This window comes from Trachemys scripta, chromosome 19, assembly GCF_013100865.1.
Source record: "Trachemys scripta elegans isolate TJP31775 chromosome 19, CAS_Tse_1.0, whole genome shotgun sequence".
Classification (NCBI taxonomy): Eukaryota; Metazoa; Chordata; order Testudines; family Emydidae; genus Trachemys; species Trachemys scripta.
Window position 1 is genome coordinate 6,932,859 of NC_048316.1, and position 22,731 is coordinate 6,955,589.

General features: G+C 39.9%; 1 protein-coding gene across 2 annotated transcripts in view; it reads left to right on the plus strand.

Moving 5' to 3' along the window:
- The window catches only part of SSU72 (SSU72 homolog, RNA polymerase II CTD phosphatase), a 63,810-nt gene that overhangs the window by 7,031 nt on the left and 34,048 nt on the right, over window positions 1–22,731 (plus strand). Inside the window, exons 2-3 of one of the 2 annotated variants that reach the window (XM_034753700.1) lie at window positions 2,397–2,452; window positions 8,716–8,859. In XM_034753700.1, coding sequence (XP_034609591.1) covers window positions 2,397–2,452; window positions 8,716–8,859 — 200 coding nt within the window. The remainder of the gene's footprint in view (window positions 1–2,396; window positions 2,453–8,715; window positions 8,860–22,731) is intronic. The other variant, XM_034753699.1, reaches the window with a different exon arrangement.

Here is a 22,731-nt window from a genome sequence, read left to right on the forward strand (position 1 = left end):
ATTGGGGGTGTAACCACATAAGAGAAACAGAAGTTCAACCAAGTACAGTTTACAATAAACAAGCTTCAGTCAGAGTTTCTATACCAATTGGGTAGTATCAATCAGCAACTGAACTAAATGAAGAGTATGCTTACCTTTTTGTCAAATATTTCCCTTTTAGTTTACAAAAATGTTTTTAAATTGTGTTGGCATTTGCTCGTTTCAAGCTAAACATTGATTTATTACATTTTATATTGATAGCATTTGATTTATTTGACAAATGTATTCAAAAAGGCAAACCTAGAAATTGAGCAAGTTGTCAACTTTCTGAAGATTTCAGAGGCAGAAACCAGTCAGCAATATGCTTTTAGATTGCAAATGCAGTTTTTAAGAGTAAAGTGCATGCTGGCTAAATGGGATCCAACTTCAGATTAAACTGAAAAAATTATTTAAAGAAATGCTGTTCATTGTTCTACTTTTATTCATTATAATGTGTGTTAAACTTGCCCAGGAACTGAATGTTTACTTCTTTCCTAAATAATGTTGTCATTCAATTGCAATAAAGCAGTTATTTTACACCCCTTTATATTACGTTCAATATTGGCCATTCGAGAGAAGAGTCTCAGCAGTATTTTGAGTTTAAGGTTAAGTGAAATTCCCTTTTTAGAACACAGGGTCATATAAGGTTCCAGAATATTAGCTTTACCTGCTTTGACCTAAGTTTTGTTTCTTCTGCTTTTAGATGTCACCAGCGTCTAAAACTGAATAAGGACGGCTGTGTCCTTTTTCAAGTGTTAGTGATTCATCAGTGCTGTCGACTGTTAAACTGGTTCCTAGAAGTAGAGAGTTCTATGTAGAGTGCTTAGAGAGCCTTCTGGTGGAAAATGCAGTTGCCCCAATTCAGCAATGTACTTAACTTCGTGCCTAACTTTAAGCATATGAGTAGTCCCCCTGAGTTCACTGAAACTATCTTTGTGCTTAAAGCGGGGCACATGCATGCCGAATCAGGGCCTATCTGTGTAAAGTTATTGCTAAACTAAGGCTATGTCTACACTTGTAGAGTTTTTGCACTGTCCGTGTCAATGGTGGTAGTGAACCAGTGAAAGAAAAGCGCTGGTTTGTGTACTCACTTCCACAGGCATCAGAGAGTGTTTACATTTGCAGCACTTCTATCCCTGATGAGAGAAGCGCACCGAGGGCAGCTATCCCACAGTGCAGCTCTCTCTATTTTGACGATAGGCCTTGTGGGAAGGGGGGGTGATCGCGGGGCATCCTGGGTCCCTGCACAGCCTCCTCTCCCCAAACACTGATCAGCTCCAGGAGCTCAGCATTGCTCCAAGCAGGAAATCATGTATTCCACGGCGCAGGCATTGTCACCTGGCCAAATGACAAGTGAGCACTTGCCAAGAAAACGGGAAGGGGAGTTTCAAAGCCCCTGGGGCTTTATAGGGGGAGGGTTGGATGTCTGTTTACCGGCATCAGCAGCAGAGCTGCTGGCCAGAGTGGTCACCTAGGCACTCTGGGATATCCTGTGGAGGTTAAAAGCTCAGTAAACAGGAAGAACATGTCTTCACTTGTACATCACCGCAAAAGCATCACCAGTAAGATCTATATGCCTCTTGTGGAGGTGGTTTTCTTTTTGCGGTGAAACTTCTGAGTTTCACTGCAAAAAGGCATTGGTAAATGTAGACTCTCCCACTGTTTTTGTGCAAAAAAGGGACTTTTTCTGCTTTAAATGGCAAGTGTAGACATGCCCTGAGTGTGGGTACAATCTCCTATCTAGGCTCGTAACTTTAACTAGCATTAATGGAAATCATTTACATAAATCTTACATTCACCAATGGACCTCTTAATGCATTGGATTAGAATTAGGCATTTGCAGTAATCAACAGTGATCTGAGGTGTGCTAGTATTGTCTTGCTGTTGCTGTAGATGGTGTACTTGGAGTCATCTTAATATTTTCCATATAGTTATAAATAACTTTACTCTGACTTTGATACTGCAAGACTCTAAATCATCCTTTACTGTAAATGTTAGATTTTTTTTGTATTACTGAAGACTGGTGCTAGCTATTAAGTTATTTGATGATTCACTCACTAATCCAAACTTGTTTAATTGCTTAACAGAAGAAGGATTGTGCTGAGTAACTCAATTGGTGCTAGAAATAATTTTTCATACAGTTACCAGAAATGTGCTGAAACACTTTCAAATTACGTCAAAGTAGCACAACCATGTTGTGTAACCGAGACACACAGAGGTACTCTGGCAACTACTAATGCCATGTAAAGACTTGAGTTTTGAGAGAGGTGGTCTGACTGTTTAGTGAAGAGAGGCCTCTCAAAAATAAGTCAAAATGCATCAAAATTTCAAATCTTGGAGTAGGAAGCCTTGCCAATGAAAGGTTTCTATTCTTTCAGATGGGATGCAGACTTCTTCAAATGCAGCTTTTACCTTTTGAGAGAGGGTGGCTATGGTAAGTGTTGTGGTGAAAGCTGTGGCCAGTATGTCTGCACCTCCTGTGACTCATTTCAGCCAGTGGTATTGTGGTATGCAAACAAAACAAGATCAAGGAGAAAAAAGTGGAAGAAAATGACTTGACTATTGCAGTTCTACTATTCTGCCCTAGGAGGGAGGGTGGGTGGAGAAAGAGGAAGAAGAAAAGGGTACGGTGCCAAAATCTTCTCTTACACTATTATCTTATGGCAGTCGTATTGCGAAATCCCACTACTTGATGAAGTGATGGCTGTAGGGCAGCAATAGATGGGTGGGGGAGGGGAAGGAGAGGGATAAGGGAGCTCCATTTTACAAACCTGTTCTTTTTTCACAGGTACGGACTGGCTAACTCGCACTATTCGTAGTCATTCCAGATACCATTTTACATCATGTAGTGTACAGAATTTATTAGTGAGCCTTATTTCCAGATCAAATTTTTAAATGGGGTTGGGATTTGTTCTTTTACTGAAACAATTCTCATAAGTGACAACCTATTTTCATGGACTTTAAAACGTCTTTATTGGTTACTGTAGCTGCAGGAATGAAAGTTGATGTAAATCTGATGTTTACTTCAGACCAGTTTGTGTTCACAATTCTTGTATAACTGCATCTCAATTGTTTTGAAGTTAAGAAAATATTTAAATACTAGACAGCAGTATTCTTACATGAAAATTCAATTTTTATAATGGGAGATTGGTGTTAGCCCCCCATTAAGATATTTATGTAATAAACACTGCCTTTCTGGGATTCCACAGATAGAAACATACTGATGTGTTTCAGCTACAAAACAGATTTGGTGTGTTAGTTCAGATGCAGCAAAGTTTACAAAAACTGAACAGTTTGAATTTAATCATTAAAATTTCCATCTGTTGTGGTTCTCCTACTGTACTTCTTTGCCCAATAGGGGCAATAAAATGAAACTAATGTAAGTGTGGAAAATGGCCTAGATATTAGCCGAGATATTAGCCTCTGTATCAAGGGTTGGGGAAGGGGAGAGAAATTAATCTTTTCTCTTCACTGTGGGGAATCATACACTCTTTCCACTTCCATCCATCCCAGCTGTCCTCCCATGGTCTAGCAGAAAGAAACTAACCAGGATCACCTCAGTTTCATATCACAGCTCCTGTCTCCACTGTGTGCAGAAACAGTAGAGCATTCAGAATTATTGGAGAGGGAAAAAGTATAGGAAGGTGAGAAGAGGGGAAGATGGAAAAAAACACGGTAAGACAAATACATTACTAAGGCAGCCTTCCTCCTATTTGTGGTGTGGCAGCACACGAGAGTTTAGGACAAAGCTTGGTCCTTCACAATCTGTGCCAAGAAGGTTTTGGAGCACTACAGAGACAGAGCACTCAGCCCCTGGGAATAGGATGTGCATAAACACTTAAAATTAAACACTTGTATTTTATTTTTGTTTCTTGCAATTTGATCCTTGGAAAGCAAGGAAGTGAGATGCTGAAGGTCAGATGCTCACAGTACATGCTCACATCTTCTGCTCTGGATCTCAAGGCTTGATAACTTCGGTCTCTTCTTTTGTGTGTTGATAATTCAGTGAAGTTGCAAATCTGGGTCTTTAGAAAGCAAGCCACACTCTTGAAATGCCTTTCCACAAATCACATCAGAATTAGAAAGCCAGATGTTTTTACCTCCTACGCAATACTGACCGACCACTTCGCTCAGATTCTCACACCCTCTGCTTTCTGACAGGTTAATGGACAAGTTCTTCTAAGTGCTGATACTGAACAAAACTTATCATTATTACAATTCTTTGTTTTCAAGTCGATGCTGGGCAGCTTGCTGAAGCCAAGGGTATTGGTGGCACTTAATATGTTAATAAAATAGCCAACCAAATAAACATAAATATGAGAAGTATGGTAGGCTTGAGCTTGGTGATATAGCATTATGGTTGGGAAGCCATACTGGGAGTAGCAGATATTTGCAGTGGGAGCTGATGTATCACAGTATATGTGAAGCCACAGACTGTGATCCTGCTTCTCCTAATCTTAACTCCACAAATATTCAATGGGATGTGTGTGCATACTCCCCCGCCCCCTTTTCCATAATGACCTAGTGAAAAGATATCTAAAAGTCAGCACAGTTGATTGTTTGTCTGGCCCTCAAAATCTCTCTTCTGTTGTAATTATTAAACTAATAGCTGCTGACAGGAATGGAATGGAAGACGTGCCTGGTTTGTTATGACTTTTTTGGCTACAAGTCAATAAAGTATCCATCAGACTCAGGCAAAATTTGAAAAGTAGTTTGTCCATAATCCGGCTGGAAAAACTTAGCCGATTCTGATGCTTGTACTTTCATTAAATTTAAACAATAAACATTTGATGCTTTTTTTTTAAAAAAAATATTTGGTAGAAGAAAGGTTTATATCATTCTCAATTTGAAAAAAATTAGTGTTCTGTTTGAAATATTGAGTACTATCATTTCTGATACTGCTCCTTCCTCATGCTTTCAGACATCTTTCTAATCTGTAACAGTGAATGTTCTGCATTCGTACTTGTGCAATTCAGCATGGACTGATTTAAATGAAAGGAGGAAAGTAACTAAAAATAGTCCTAATCGCTGCACAGCTGACTTGCTTTGCTGAAATTGTATAGCCATCTCTTGGAAGCTGCATATGTGCGTTTTTAAACAGTAAATTGACATTTCAGGGAGTCTTAGCCTTTGGGTTGTTAAGCATTGTATGCGTATCAATTTAATTGGAGAAGTTTTTAAAATGGTAGAATTCTTTCAGAAGACTAGTAATTTGGGTCAAGAAGTAGTGAGTCTGTAGAAATGAGTAAGATCTCTTATTTAATCACTTGCTTTATTAGATATTGAAATTGCCAAGTGCATTTCTTAAGTAGATATCCTGAAAGCTGCGATAGAGGGACTTCAGTTAAAACAAGTGAGAACCAAGCATAAGAGGACCTGTCACTTATACATCAGAACCCAAATTCTGCAAACCTTTGTGTCTCTTAGCACACTTTTTCCTGGTTAGACAACCAGCTGTTTTGTTGGTGAGGCGGATGGGGCGAATGGAGTGGAATAAAATAGATAAAAACAAAACTGCCTTTCTTTGCAGCTAAAATAATGGATGGGGTTGTGGGTTTATTTTGTTGTTTGTTGTTTTTTTTTTGCTGTCCCTCCTCATCTTTCCCCTTAATGATTGTCAATACACTGTACACGTTTGCTTTTTTGCTTAGTATATGAGGTTGTTAGCATCAATTAGCTACTACTAAAACTATAATTCAGTTATTTATTTACCTGCTGGTCATTTAATAAGATGTCAATTTATACTGTGTGCTGATTTTCCAAAAAAAATTCCCCCTCCCTGGTAACAGTCTCTTGAGTGACCTATGGGCCAAAAGGGGAGTCACGACAACAGCCAGAAAGATTGACACAAAGGTTAGAAATGAAAAAACCTTCTAGCTCATCTTGTCGATCACCCTGCCAGTTCAGCATAGTTACCTACTGTCTGTATAAATAGGTATATCTCCCTATATTTATTTATCTCATAGAGCTGGAAGGGACCCCGAAAGGTCGAGTCCAGACTCCTGCCTTCACTAGCAGGACCAAGTACTGATTTTTGCCCCAGATCCCTAAGCGCCCACCCCCCCCCCGGATTGAACTCTCAACCCTGAGTTTAGTAGGCCAATGCTTAAACCACTTTGCGTAGTTTTAAATGCCCAAGCAGGGGTGTTTCCATCACTTTCTCTGGTAGCTTATTCCATAGCTTAATAGTTCGTGCTCTCAGGAAGATTTTTCTGATAATCAGCCCAAATATCCTTAAAAAGGTGTAGATACAGCGATTATGCAGTTACAGCTTTTGGTAGGGGAAAATACTTGGAGAAGCTGAAATTCATGCACAATTTTTACTTCCTGATTACATCAGTGTCTAGCAAAGGTGGGCTGGGAGTAGAACCTGGTAGTTTGATTTATTACAGTGTATATAATTAATCTAGTATCCGAGGGGTAGCCATGTTAATCTGGATCTGTAAAAAGCAACAAGGAGTCCTGTGGCACCTTATAGGCTAACAGATGTATTGGAGCATAAGCTTTCATGGGTGAATACATGCATCTGATGAAGTGGGTATTCACCCACGAAAGCTTATGCTCCAATACATCTGTTAGCCTATAAGGTGCCACAGGACTCCTTACTGGATTAATTATCAACAATCAAGGTCCTGTGTATGCTGTATCACATTAGAATCAAATTCTGTGGCAAGGGCCCTTAAATTCAGCAGCAATATTATTTACTCATTTCCTTGAAGTCTCTTCACTCCCTTCCTCCCCACTTCTACGAAACTCAGTGAAGGCTCACAGAATGTAAATTCAGTGATTTTAATTTGATGGTTTTTTTCCATTATGTTCTCCAGATTGCCCATTTCCATAGAACTTGGCTTCCATGATGTCCAGACAGTCCAGCTCAAACCTCCCTTCTCCTCCCCCTCCCATCCAGTTGTGTGCCAGAGGAGGAGAGGGGTGTTTGTGCATGTGTATAAAAGTCTATTCTGGTATAAGATTACACTTTCAAAGATACAATATTGTGAAAATAAGACCTACAGGTGCACTAATATTTTTTAATAAAATTTTAGGCTGGTATAAATTTATTTTCAGAATTTTAAATGAGAGGAATCTGTTCCTTTTGGGACTGATTCCAAAGCAATATCTCTTATCTGTGTTTAGTAGTGGTCCTGATAGGCTATCAAGTACATATAGATCATACAATGTACTGCAACTGACTTCCCATGGTGGAATGTGAGAGCATCAAACCAAGGACTGGTGCCAGACTCAGGAGCTGGAGTTTGAAATGGAGATCTGGCTTCAGTGCCAAAATCAATAACTCAAACTGAAGGGGAGACTCCTACTTAGCTGTCAGAAGTAGCACACTGAATCTCACGCATTAGTCCCAGGTAGTCTGAGAGAGGATGCTATATAGGTGCAGATATATATTATAGTTATTAAATAGGCTCTGTAAAAGGAACTTACAGCTTTACAGGTTCCACTTTGAAGGCCTTTGTTATAAGATGTCGGGACTCCGTAGCGAAGTTATTTCTTTCCATTAAACCCAACCCTTTATTAAAGGGTGGGAAATGAGGACAAATTTCACTTTCTTACGTTACATTCTTCCCACAATGGATGTACTATGAAAAAATCCTTTGTGGTGGCTTAGATAGCATCAGTGTTTCAGGTGCACAGCTGAAGTCTATAGGAGAACTGTTGTTACTTTTGAATATTGCCTCTTGCATAGAAACTGATTTTTTGGATCCCAAAAAATGGGGTGTTTTGACATTTTAGTACATTAGAACTACACATTATCCGCTGCATTGGTGATAATCAGTCTTGTGGCTAAGGCCTTGTCTGCACTTGCTGGGTTTTTGCATGTACACAGATGTCTATGTGCAAATGCCTAGTGTAGTCATGATTTGTACCAGTACAGCAGTTTTGAGTCCCTTTATTAAGTCTTTTGCAACCACTAATATCAGGAACATCAAGATGAACTTTTTCAGGCTCAAAGCTTTAATTTTACCTTCCTTGGGAGATACAGGTGAGGAGATTGTTTTATGTTGTTTTTGTTGGTTTATGGATGGGTGCGGAATGTTTGAAAATAAAGGTTTGTCTTATTAACCATGTCTCTTTTTTTCATGGTTTCTGTGCTCATCAATAAAGCTTCCCCCTTCTGTTTTCAGTCTCTCATTGTGCTTATGCTGCATATTAGGGTTGCACCTGTACAGATGCAAAATTTGAGAGACAGCAGGAAATATAGTCTCTGATTATGTAACAGTTTTGGGTTCTTCCTGCAAACTTTTCACGCTGTGGTTGAACAGACAACTCTTGGCATGAGGATATTAGAGAAACAGAGTTATATAAAACACACATAATTTCAGCTTTGTTAGAACACAATGGAAAAGCTTGTGAGATTGAAAAAGAATACAATCCAATTTGTTTTGTTTTGATATCAGACAAAGGAGACACTGCTCACAACTTCACACTTTCTGGCTGTCACTTTTTTGAAACATAACTAAAGTTATTTAAATGAAGTGTAGGATATGTATTGTGTACCAAGACTTACCTGAAACTGCAAATGTATAATTTTTTTATCTTAAATTTGCTTAGAAGGTTGGATTCAGAGTTGATAGGTCTCGAAGAATTTTTTTTTCCAAGTCCAGTGCATTGCTGTTCAGTACCTAGACAAGTAGGTTTTAAATTTGTCCAATCTAATTATAAATCCCTTTTTGTGTCTTTCAGCAAACGAGGATTCAGTGTTCGATCCTTTGGAACAGGGACTCATGTGAAACTGCCAGGACCAGCACCAGACAAGCCGAATGTTTATGATTTCAAAACAACATATGATCAGATGTACAATGATCTGCTTAGGAAAGACAAAGAACTGTATCCCTGTGGAATGACCTTTTTAAAAAACCCAATATGGTTCATCTTTGAAAGGTGTAATTCATTATTTTGCATAAGGAATACACAGCTGCTTGACTGGCAAGAGCTTTGTTTTAAGGTTCTAGGCAGGTGTTTCACATTATTTTAGGATCTCTAACACTCCCCTTGTAACTTGCTATTGAGTTATAATGCATGCATTCAAAATCCTCTTGTATAGTAAATTAACATACTTAGTTCTTGAACAGAACTATGAATATTTTACACCTTTATCCATGAACTGCACTGCATTGTGGGCTATTTTTTCCCAGTGCAGAGCCCTTTCCTGGCATGCTAAGAACTGCCACCAAAAGAATTAAAATCAAATTTAGCTCAGTCAAGCAAACAGGTAAGGTTTAGAATAAACTAGTGGCCTAAGGGGAGAGAACATAATCCATAAAATACTTTCTCTTCTCATCAAGAAGCTAATTGTTAATTTCTGGTTTTGGCTGTACATCAAAAACATATTCCTTAAGTATATTTCCAAGAATGGGCACAGAAAGCCCAATTAAATGTGAGGTTTACTCCCAAAGACCAGAGATGACAAGGGTCAGGCACACTACCTTTCTTCACATCAGCCATGAGCATGCAGTATTTTAGGACATTTAAATATGAAGTATAGAACAAAAACAAAAAAAACCCAAACACCTCTTTAGTTTGCAAGATCAGGGCACTTGTTAGGGTTTTGTTCTCTTTACGCAGGATCTGATTTTTAATATTAAAAATATAATTTGGTGAAAAAGGGAAAACTAAATTTAATGTAGGTTTTGCTTATTAATTTCTAACGGTAGATTGAGGCCCTTGTTACAAAATGTGATGCCTCTGAAGTGAGAGTTTGGATAACAAGGTATAATATGGCAGTCTGTCCCATTCTTTATTGTTGCGTGACCTAGATTTTTAACTTCTGGGGAGCTGCGTAAAAGTAATGCTGGATCAAATTAGTAAAATCTTTCTAATGTTAGATTTGATATCTATTTTCTATAGCTATCTGGAAATGGCAGCTAAAATGTTATCATTTAAATATTTTAATACATTACAAAGCGTCACTATTATAACTAAAGTTTATTTTTGTATGGCTGAAAAATTTCAGTTTTTTTTTTTTTTTTTTTTTTAAGGCTGAGAACAGGCAAACAGGCACTAGATGAGGATTAGAAAATGGGGGATACAGTGAAACCTATTTTAAGTGGCCACCCAAGGAATCAACAAATTCAGTAGCCCAGTAGAAGAGATGGGCTTTCAATTATTGGTTCAACAAAATTGTGTACTGCAAGACTTGAGTAGACTTTTTTAAAATGATTGTGTAAGACATGGAGGAGGTCCTTGGTGCAGGTTTCACTGTGGCTTGATTTGAGTCAGCAGGTTTTTAGTTGTGTATTTGCTGACTAGAAAACATTAAATTTGAGCTCCATAAGACCCCAGTAGTGGTGGTTTCTTTTGTGTTGAGTTTTCTGAATGTACTCAGCTAAGATGAGCAGCTCCATAAAGCTGTACAGTACAATTAAATTTGATGCTATGTTGGAAATTTCCTTCCACATGGTTTTCCCCATAACTGATATCCATATTATGCAAGGACATTAGGGAACCCAATTTCTGATGAAAAAGCTGAGTAGCAGTATCTCTTAAACTTGAAATTTAGGGCATCCATTGAATGTACATAATTTAATTTTGTATAATCACATCTTTGATGAAGAAAAGGGATATTTCCCAGCCAATCCATCCTGTAATTGAGATGGTGCACATCTCAATGCAAACACTCTCCCTCCCTCCCCCCCCTTCAAATGGAGGACTGTTTGGATTGTGCAGTCTTCATTTCCTCAAGCACTTAAGAATTTGCAGTGACTACCACTTTGCCTATTCTGTTGTATTGGGAACGTAGCATTATTTGTAGATACACCTCTACCCTGATATAACGCTGTCCTCTGGAGCCAAAAATTTTTACTGCGTGTTAGGTGAAACCGTGTTAAATCGAACTTGCTTTGAGCTGCCGGAGTGGGCAGCCCCGCCCCCCCTGGAGCTCTGCTTTACCGCGTTCTATCCGAATTCATGTTATATCGGGTCGCATTATATTGGGGTAGAGGTGTACGACAAAATTAAAACACATCTGGTCCTCTATTCAGTATCTTCTCTGGAGTTGCCTTTTGGGCTCTGCTCCACATTAGAGGTGGAGTGGCTATGCTCTGAGCCACAGATATTTATGCAGAGTGACACTGAGCGCTCCTTTCTGTTTTGATTTTTCCCATTCAAGAAAAAGCCCAGTTTGGGATGGGGAAGGAGTTATGTTTGTATATTTTATGCCCTCAAATGTTGCAAATTCAAGTTCTTTGAAACAGATATACTTTTTCAGTACAAAAGGCAGCTCAACTTCCAGACTCGGGGTGAGTGGGTAAGTTCTTTCCTAAATTCGTGAAAACCAGAGACCCCTCTTGTTCCTGCCTGGGAGCCAAGGAGCAGCTATCTTTGGGACCAGGGCATTGTGGGACTCCATTAGGGCAGCTGATTACTCTTTGGTGAAGGGGGGGGAAGAGGTGCTTTGTCTTAGGGTGGGAGGGAACTGCTTTTCCTTGGGTGTCTCAAAGGGGATGTGGGAGAAAGAACGGGTCCAAATTCCTTGGCTTGTCCTTATGCTTCCCAAATCCTGCTTTCTTCAGTTAAGTGGGGAGAGCTGCCACCTTCAGCCTTTCCGCATTGTCTGAAACAGCAGTTCTTAGTGACAAGGGCCAGTTCGTGTATCTCATTACCTCAGTATGGGAATATAGGTCCAATGCAGCACTGTTTGCTCCTGTGTTTAGGAGTGACCTCGTGCTCGAGTTCTGTAGGCCAGTGGGGAGACTAGGTGCACTGTTGACACTTGATATTCAGTAAGAGGTTTTGGCTAAACTACTCCAGCCCATCATCTGCTAGCCAGTCAACGAATTGATAACTGCTTCGGAAAGCAGCCGTCCCAACTGGGGCCTGAAGTTCTTCGATGGTGTGGACATCAGTCAGCTGAGGTAAAAAGCGGCTTAGAATTGCAAGGTGTGTGAAAACTCTTTTCTCTATCAGTGGTGGGCAGGAGGGAAGAAGAACAAGATAGACTCCACACTTCTACGAAAATAAAAAGCATCTGGATTGCACTAATCTCATAGTGGGGGGTGTGTGTGTATATATAGTGCAAATTCTCAAGTGTTATGGCTGTAGGTTATAACCTTTCCATATTTAATCTTCCACATTAAATGAGGACATATTTACAAATGTAGGTACTTCTCTGTGTTGTAGCTAGAAGAATGAGAAATACTTTTAAAAGAGTAGCTTGTTAAAAAGGCATGCTGTCAGTTCAGAAGGGGTGGGGATGCAGAAGTAATGAAGCTAGGCTCTGCAGGGCTATACATGTAGTAGGAGATTGACTTCCATTTTAATTTTAAAATACTGTAAACACTTAAAATGAAATAAACATAGTTGTCAGACTAAGTAATCAGTGCTGCAGTTACTGTGTAGGAGAGATGCATCCATTTAAATTCCCTCAGCATTATTGGGAGACTAGTAGCAACATTTTCAATAGTATTGAAGTCCCTTAGTTGCCCAAGTCCTGTTTTCAAAAGGCTGTAGTGTAGACATAGCATACGCTAGCATAATTTGTCGCTCAGGGGTGTGAAAAACCCTCCTGCTGAGTGATAAAAGTTGCACCAAGACAAGTGCTTGTGTGCATAGCACATCTGGGAGAGCTGCTCCCTCCAACATAACTTCTGCCACTTGTAGAGATGGTTTTATTATGCCAACAGGAGAGCTCTCGCGTTGGCATAGAGCGTCTTCACCAGACGCGCAGCAGCGCTGTACTTATAGACATCGTCTTAGGCTTAGAAGTGCCCAAGTCACCTTTGAAATTAAGACTTTAGATGCTTTTGAAAATTATGCTCTAGACCCTGTTAAAGGTCAGCATACAGAGTCAGTTAAGTAGAATAAATATGAAACAAGATGACACATAGAAAATAGTAATCTGAATAATACTTTACCCAGTAAAGAGTACATGACAGGAAGCAGAAATATTGGTACCAGTACCTGTGTGCCAAATACACTTGTTCTGTAGCCCATTCTGTTACTAAAATATAGCTCCAAACTTTTATGTACCCCCTTTTACTACTAAGAAACCATCTGTGTGGGGTAGAGAAACCCACTTGTGGAGTCAGTTTTGCAACTGCTACTGCAGATACCATCAGTTACCTAGAAGCAGATCTTTAGTTATTGAACATGTCAATTTCAGCCATACTGCCTTTTGTCAAATCCCTCAAGTAGGGTCATGCTTCTGCAGGCCTTGAGGCCTGCTCCTGATGGAATTTAGTGGGCGTTTTCTCATTTGCTTTAATAGAAGGACCAAGCTCGTAGTTGGGAGCCTTTCAAAGAAAACCCAAGTGATGCGGCAAATATTGGTGATCAATAGGTGGCATTCTTTCCTCTGAGTCCATATTAAAAAGTGAATGGGAATGTTTAATTTAAAAACAAACGAGATCCCAAATTCTTAGCAGAAATTCATCTGCGTATACATGAACTGCAAATACATGTTAAAATGATCTGTTGGTTTATTTGTAATTTAAATCTACTCCTGTTTCATTAAGCTTTGGGATCTAAACCATGAAAAATCATTTCAGTTAAAACCAATGCCTCATATGGGGTTAAGTTTGAAAAATGTCCTGCTGGGGATGTCATCTTTTAGATGACAAGTAGAATCAAGGTCCTCCTGACAACTTGTAGTCACTGAAGAACTCATAGCTCTTTCTTCTCCACCCTCCAAGAGAAGTGTTAATGTCACTAGCCTGGCCAAAATCCAACCTTATTAATTACATTCTGCCTACCTAAATTCTCCTTGAAGTTTCTAGTGGATGTAGTACAGTGGTTCTCAAATTTTGTATTGGTGACCCCTTTCAGACAGCAACACTCCCCCCTTATGAATTAAAAACAATTTTTTTATATTTAACACTATTTTAAATGCTAAATTTATAACCTTATTGTTTAAAATGAATTTACCTTTTCTCACCACTTTTTTAAATTGACTAAAACAATTTGTTTCAAATTGTTATAAGCAGAAGTTTTTAATATTTACTGGTTAATAGTGGGAGGAAGCAAAAAGAAACTTTGTCAATATCACTTTTCCCAGCAGACTTAGCACCCTGTTGCTTTTACTTCTGCATTGCTGCTGTTGGCAGGTGCCACCCCAGAGCTGGGCGGCTGGAGAGTAGGGGCTGCTGACAGGACACCCAGCTCTGAAGGCAGTGCCACTGCTATCAGCAGTGCAGAACTGCAAAAGTAAGGGTTGCGATGCCCTATCATGCCACCTTACTTCTGTGTAACGTTTGACCTTTCTGCTGGGAAGGGTGGCTTCGGGGGTGAGCCTTAGCCCTGTCAAATTTTGAGATGGCTATAGCTCTTCATCTGCTGAACAATCAAGACCTCTAATGTTGTCTCAGTGTCATCTTTTTAGTCTCAAGACAACGAACATGCATGCACGGTACTATAATCCCCAGAGTCCAGTTTCCTTAGGGTGGTGATAATACAAATATATATTTTGTTTAGGAACAACGATCGAGGCATTATACATTTTACAATTATTTTTTGGAGTAAATACACTACATTGCGAAAGAAAGATGTGTAATTTTCTAAAACACTAGATTTAAATTTATAATATATTCTAGCAGTTGGTCTCTGTTTTGTGCATGTACTTGTGACCCCCTGAGGGGTTGCCACCCCCAGTTTGAGAACCCCTGATGTAGTACCGCTTCCTTTCCTAAACTACTGTTGCGATGTGGTGGTAAACAGTTGCCTTCTACCTCAGAGCTGGTGGGTGAAATTGTTACGTATTAATTTGTAAATTGCTTTGGGATCCATCTAGATAAAACATGGGATGTAAATTTATTATCAAACTAATTTCAGCTACGTTAAACACAAAAAATAAAAGTTTGCTAATTAGAAAAGATTATCAGTATTGTGAAGCTCTTTCCTCCATATCTTTAAAAGGGTATTACAGTTGGGGGAAAGCTTGCTAAAACCAAACGTTTTTGAAAATAGCTTTTGATTAAAGTTGATGTCTTGGCAAAACAATGGCAAAATGCTCCATGTTGCAGAATAGTGCCATTTTTGCCATCAGAAATACGGAGCTGACTAAGGCCTTGGCTCCTTTGGGCATTTGTCCTGATTTTAGCCATCCTTGTAGCTGTATTGGTGCAACCCCTAGTGAAGATAGGCAAAGCTGTTGTTTGCACCAGTGGTGCTAACCATGGTTACCAGCAGGGACAAGTTCTGCCAGTGCAAATAGCTACTTTGTCTACTGTAGGGGTTTTCACTGAGCAGATAGACCTGTGGCTGGTCGCTGCTGATTGTAACCAGGGCACATCTCCAAAGTTGATATGGCAGCCTGAGAAGCTGCATGCAAAGTGCCTCTGATGTTCCAGTGAAGTGGTGAGTAGCTGACTCATTCCTGGTTGGTTGACAGTGGGAGATCCTGAATAGGGGTCACTCTGGAGATCATTGAGGAGACTAACTGCCATCTCCAAGGTGTAGTGCAGTTCAAGACCCATTGATGTTGCTAGAGGAGAGAAAAGCACATCTCAGTGGGAATAATGGGTTAATATTTTTGTTAGAGGCTCATTCCTTTCTCTCCCCTCCAGTAATATCCACTGGATTACTGCATCCCTATAGCTAGGGTAATTCCCACCCCACAACCCCAGGAAATGTGCTTACATACAGGTCTCCGTCATCTCTGTTGCTCATGAAGCTTGGCCATCTTCAGGATAGGTTGGAATGATTACTTTTGCCCCTTTTTATAGCTGTGTGAACAAGGTTGTAGGTTTATTCCGAAGTACATAATGATTAGCCTTTTAAAAAGACAGTGACACGGCAGAAAAATAGACCCCACACATGCAAGAAGTCAAGGACTAAGTTTCCAAAAGCCAGACATCAACTAGCTCATCAAGTTAGTCTCTGTGCACAGCCCTCTGTGTTCCAAAGCACAATAGGACCAAATTCTGCAGCAGTAACTTCTAAATTCTGTGGCAGCGTTAATTTATTCTGATGTCATGAGATGCCTTCATTCCCATTCCATCCACACATACATCTATGGGTAGTAGGTGAAAACATTTGTTGATTTATTTCCAAAGATGGGGTTTCTGTTATGGTCTCTAAGCAGCTAGCTCCACTCCTTGAGCTTGGGCTGTTGCCCCGCTGACCAGCCTGTTCATCTGGCTTCCCTGCTCCTTGGCTGTAAACTGCACTCCAGCTCTGGGTCTTCAACACCTGGGACTGACAGGAAAGAGGAAGTATAGAGACCGCCAGAAGTTCTATTTAATGCAGGGAGTAACTTCTCTAATCTTAAAAACAACAAGGAGTCCAGTGGCACCTTAAAGACTAACTTTTACCCATGAAAGCTTATGCCCAAATAAATGTTAGTCTTTAAGGTGCCACCGGACTCCTTGTTGTTTTTGTGGATACAGACTAACACGCCTACCCCCTGATACTTGGTTCCCTAGTCTTAGTAATCAAAAAGGATGCTTGAAGCCAAGTGTATGTAAGTTTGAAACATACAGATTCTTTTCGGGAGATAAGAAAATGGTGAAAATCTAGGAGAGTGGAATTGAGCTCTGCTCCATAAAATCTAGACCTGTTTAGCCGGATCACCGTTATAAAACTTTGTTTTATTCTTACCGGGGAGTTGAACTAGGATTTATTTTGATTTGGTTAAGTTGCTTTCAGCGTGTTAGGGTTCAATTCGGGTTCAAGCCATCAAAAAAATAAATGGGCCAGTAGTAACCAGTTAAAATTAAGTTTAGGCCTTAATAGAAGAGTTAACTTAAAATTGAAACTTTTTGGTTATTTTTACTGTTTATTTCTCAACTTTAATGTCATGTGAGTTTTCCTAGTATTTTCTGTTGTCAAATAAACATAATTTCTTATGAATAACTTGAGCAAACTAAAATAACATCTGATATTTGATCTCCTATTGGACCTATACAGTTAAAGGATAAATTCGAGTTTGGGGTACCTGGAGGCAGGAACTGCCTTAGTGGTTGGGGATAAGTGGGAGGGCCTGTCTAAAGGGGAAAAGGGTTGAGGGGCCATTACCGTTTTCCTTTGGCTTGAAGAGTTATTAACTTCTGGGACCAGGGAGAATTCTACTCCATCTCTCCCCAGTGAAGAATCTCAGGGATGGTTTGTCCTTCTCTGGGAACTCGTGGTATGTAGGTAGCTCCTAAGCTTCCTCTCTCCCTTCTTACTTGTAGCCTGGCCGCTTTCTATTCTCATTATACTGGAGCAGGCCTTTCTGGTAGCATTCACTTGCCTATCTTACTTTATACAATAGTCTTTTAAAATATTGATCTTAAAAAATGCTCAACCTCTATTTTTACTGGTAACTCAATTTTTTTTCAGGTTCAGTAGGTAGGACAATATTATGGTTCAGGTTTGGTTCTGCTCCAAGTAAAAATTGGAATTCAATATGACTCCCTGGTTCTTACTAATCTTTGTTGCAAACAAACAAACCTGGACAAATGGCAGTTGTTGCTTATGTCGTGTGGACAGACCAACTTGCTGCCAAATATGGCCTTGTGGTTTTCCCACATAGAAGACCCTTACCCCTGTTTTACTCCCCTTTCTTTCACCTTCCCAAAAAGACTTGTTCCTCTTCACTGGTGAGATGCAACATGATAAAGCTCAGCGAAGAATAGGGTGAAGTACTAAGTGTTGGAGCAGGTCTATGTGCCTCTGTTGAAGGACCATTCTGATCATCCCAGAGTTTGGGGCTAGAAATTTTAAGCATGTGTCGGCATGGAACATTAGAGCTGCGTGAATAACCAAAAAATTATGGGGGAAAATAATTTTGAGTTGTCTGAAAATGAAAATTGTTCAGCGAACCAAAAGTCAAATATTTTGCTTTGGGCTGAACAAAATATTTCACTTGAAACAAAATACTTGTTTGAATTTTGAGATCTTTTAAAATGTGTTTAAAATAAAATTGAAACAAACTTCAAAACAAAAAGTTGTTTAGAATCAAAACCCCTTATTTCAAAAATGTCCAAATGAAACATCTTGATTTTTTTTCTTCAATTTTTTTTGACTGAAATATTTTGGTGAACTCGCAATGTTTCATTTGACCCAAATCTGCATTTATTTATTTTTTGTGGGAGGAGGGTTTGTTTGTTTTTTTTTAAACATTTACCCAGCTCTAATGCACATAGTCTCCACAGGATCCAGATGAGCAGAGGTGGACTTAATTTCTTTTCCTGAGCATGGTGGTAGGCTCAGAAGCGATGTGTTGTTGCAGCAGATGTGATCTACATTGAGAACTGTCTGTCCTGGAAGCTGTCACTATTTGTCTCCCTAAATTCTTCAGTTTTGCTTGGGAAGGTGTCTCGAGTCTGCTCTCAGAGGTTCTCCCACTGCTCCTCTCTCCCATGATTGGTCCAGAGGCAAATACTGAGAGGAAGCTTTCTAAAGCTTCCCAACCCAGCCACCCTGGTATAGACTCTGTGGGGTGTAGTTGACTAGCTCTTCCTCAAGAGAAAAGGCATCACTGAAAGCTCTTCTCGTACTCAGCCCTTTCACAGAGCTTGTCCAGAAAGAGGTCAGTATAACTCCAGAGAACACTTGCTAACCATCTGCAGGAATGATCACTGTGATGAAGTAAGGAGACAGTCTCCTGTTCTGAGAAAGGAGATGAGCAGACTGCTTTGGCTTTAAAATCCTGGAGCCAGCAATTGCTCAGAGCAGGCTTTTTTTTTTTTTCTTGCAGAACATCCAGATTCCCTATCTGGAGGTTTCAAGGGTTCAACTTCTTGGGGGAAATGTCCTTTGATAAATCTAGTTCCTTGGGTACTTGCTCTGATCCTTTTATGGCATAGTGGGGTGTGTGGCTTTTTTTTTTTTTTTTCCCCTCACACCAGAGCCACTGGTTTAGGGATTGGAAGAGTGTAATCTGTATGCCAGGCAGCCTTTCTCTATTGTGGTAGGAAGGACTATCCAACCTCAGAAGGAGTTGCCCTAAACTTGAGATATTGCAGAGCAATTCTTTGTCAGTATATCATAGGGAATGTGGTCTAGACAAGAATGAGAGTTGGAGGTCCATTTTGAAACAATGTAGTCCAACATCCCTCCCCATTCAATTTTCAAGCCATTCTCTGATTAGTCTTACTCTGCTCGGAAAACTCAGATGTTGTTCACCACCACCAGGAAAGAACCAGGATCACATCTTTAGCTCAGAAGACATAAAACCAAAGGAATTGCCATACTGGATGAGACTGGTACTGAAGTAAGGCTTCCTGGTCTATTTCCCAGGACCCACACCTACCACCTTTCTAAAACTATGGATGTTTGCTACCCTTCTTTTTAGTTAGTCGCTGATTTAACTGAGTTCCTATTTTTGTTGTAGCCCAGCTATTTCATTCCCTCAGAACTGTTAGATACCTTATGGATATAATCCAGTGCTGGGGACTTGTTGCTTTTGAGGTTTTTCTCCAGTATGGTCTCCTTTTGGTATGGGTCCGGGTATCCCTAACCCCCTATGTGGGGAAGAGTGATGCACAGAAATAATTTAGTTTCTCTACAGTATTCTAGTTCTCCTTAATTGGTTCTTTTACTCCTTGGTAGCTCATCAGACAAACCTGTTCTCTTGCAAGCTTCCAGCTTTTGACTTGTTTAAGGAATTTATTTTGTTTTCATGTCTTTCAGCTATTTGCTCTTTAGAGTCCTCCTCAGTTCTTAGATTTTATTTTTCCTTTTTGTTGGCTTCACTACAGTTAATACCGTTTCCTTCAAAAAATGGTACTGTGTGCAGCTCAAATAACCTCTTGAATCTGGCCATAGAACCATATTGTGCAACCCTCTCTCAGCTTCCTTTTTTGCTTAGAGGTATAAATGCCTTCTAGGAGTTTGATATGCTTTCAGCAGCTCCATGCTGAGTTTTGACTAGGATCACGTGATTAGCTTCATCTTCCTTTTTGTACCTCTTTCTAGAGCTAAATGTTACAGTGCTACTTTTTGGGACAATTCCTCCTCTGAGGATGTTGACCTTTATTTGTATTGTGGTCACTGTTACTTAGTAGCCTCTGTAGAGTTGCTTGTTGAATCAATTCCTATTCAAGGAGAGCCTTCCATCTTGTGTGCTCTAGAAACTAGTTCTTCCAAGAAGCAATCCTTTAAGGAGTTAGAATAAAGTTTAGAGAGAAATTCCCATCGTGGCAATTGATTTGTGACAATTGACCAAAGTTGGTTACTACTGTTTTGTTAAATTTAGTTGCTCCTTTAACGTCTGTCAGTAGTGTGCAGTCAATGTCCTTTTCCTGGTGAGGAAGCTGATATTTTAATCCTTCTGTATATTTGCATACTTATCTACATGAATACAAATATAGTCATTTCACTCTAGTAGCTTCTCCATTCAGAAACTTTTTCATTTGATTCTGTGGTCTCCTAGTTGTGCATAATTCCTCACCTCCGTGGCCTAAACTGCCTTTTCTGTATAGTGCATAGAGTCATAGAATATCACTGATTTTAGTGATTTCAGTGTGTTTCAGCTAGGCCTATTAAGTTAGGCCTGTTATGTTCAATTGCAAGGCATTCTAGTTCACTTTTTTGTTTTAAGCTTCTCATTTTGGTATGTAGACCTCTATTTTTGTTTTGTCCCCCACCCCCTCCACATACATTTTCTGTGGTTTAAGAAGTTAATAGGTAATAGGATGTAAGATTCTCTGATCTCATTGTCCTACTTCAGCTGTGATTTCTGTCCTTAGCTTCTAAAAGAGCTACCTACCTGGCAAGTGGATCTACTTGGTGGAGCTGCATGCTCAGGAACCAACACACAGTCAAAAAGACTTTACATCCGTTTCAGACAATGTGACAGTTGGGAAGTGGCAGTTTCCTCCACCCACTGAGCTGAACTGCTGTGACATGCTTTGTCTTCTACTCCTCCCTCAGGGACATGAAAGTGGAGAGGACAACCATGATCCTAATAGCTCCAGACTGGCCCCAACAGGTTTGAGACTTCGAGTTCAGTTGATTCTGCTACAAGCTCATTCTTCTCATCAAGCACCTAGTTCTTCATTAGCCCTACTTCCCCAAGCTCTTTCTGGTGCATTAAAGAAGCTAAAAGGAAAATTTGGGGTGTCTAAAATACTTGTCTGAGGCTGGGAGGGGATCTTTTGGCAACAATCTATCTGGTTGACAAGGAGAAGCTGCCAATTTGTGCAGACTGGAAACTACTTTACAAAATCTGATTTGCAAATTGGGAGGGGGGAATTCCCCTTACCCCACTTGGCAGTATTTTTGCTTTCAAGAGTACTATATCTTAATATTGCTGTTCTTACTTCCCTGTAAGAGCATCATTGATATCGGTGAAGAATGATTATTCTGAAGCTGCTCACTAATATGCAGGCTAGCTCTTGGACTGACTTTAGTCCTGAAAAGTGTTAGGTGTGGTTTTTTTGGGGGGGGAGGGGCGCAAGGTGTCTGCAATGTAGTGTGAGCTCTCTTTACCCAGAAAGATAGTTTCTATCAAATGAAATTTCTACTTAAGGCAGTATTTGGGTTGAAATTTTGTCCCTTTTAAACAACTAATAGTCTTAATGGTAAAATAGAGAACTGCTGAGTTAGAAGTGCAGATTGTTCACTCATTCATGGAAATATCTTTTCTAAAGGGAAACGGTTTTGGAGTCTTGGACCATTTATCTTCTCCCTTTCCTAAACTCCCTCCCATGTACTTTATTCTTTCCTAGTACCCAAAATTGGCAGCCACCCTCACCCTAGGCTTGATGTTGCCACTTCTAGTGCCAGTCAACACCACCTTCAGCTGTTCAGATTGGGATCAGAGAATTATGAGGCTTGTTCTGTGTCTTAAACCAAGGTTTTGAGATTTCTGAATCTGTTACCTATTTGCGGTAACAAGGATTCCAAGGTTTAAAAGGACTACAGTATTCACCTCTTTCTCTGCAGTGGAAGGCAGCATCCACACTATGAAGTTTTAGGAAACTTCCCACTAGTGCTTCTATCCTTTCAATTGCAGTGGTCAGAGCCCTAATATAGGCCTGGCTTCAGCAGCTTCTGATGTTTTTACCCTTGTGTTGGATACGTCTGATCCATTCACTTCAGTAAGGTATTAACTGTGAAACCAGCTGAAAGTTTAAACTTCAACGTAAATTTTGCTGCTGATCATTTTAGCTTGAAACTTCCAGTTACTGTGCTTGTCCCCTATGTTGGATTCATTGGTAGATATTGGGGGAGAAGTACACTGTGGTGGCTATTTACTGTCAGTGATTGTTGAGACTGGGAACTGGTAGTTGAAGTCCATTCTTCTCCCTTCATTGACCTTGATTTTGGATCTGTATGGCCTCTCAGTAAAGGGGTGGGGAAGGATAAGAGAAGATGTAGTCTACTCTAGTGCCAAAAGCCTGAAGGGGGAGATTTTCAAAGGCACAAGCAGAAGTTAGTCACCCAGCTACAATTGAAAGTCAGGGGAGTTGCAGTATTACCAATCTGAAGCATAGAAAAATCACGAGTCAGACACCTCAAATCATGAGATTTTAAATAATAAATCTTAGGGTTCTTTTTATTTGCTTTCTGTTGTTTGAGTCACTAGGGTTCATGTTTTTAAGCTTTTCTCTGAAACCATGATGGCTATAACTCTTTTTGTAAGTGAAAGCTGAGATTCTCATGTAATAACATGGCACCTGGAGCTTTAAGAGAAATTCCAAATATTGCAAGACTCGTGATAAAATGGCAAGAGTTTGGTGCCTGATTGCCTTTTGTTCTTTTCAAAATTTCCCCCCTAGCTGCCTCTGTCTGAGTCCTGGGTTCCATAAGTCCCAGCTGTAGCTACCCAAATTACCT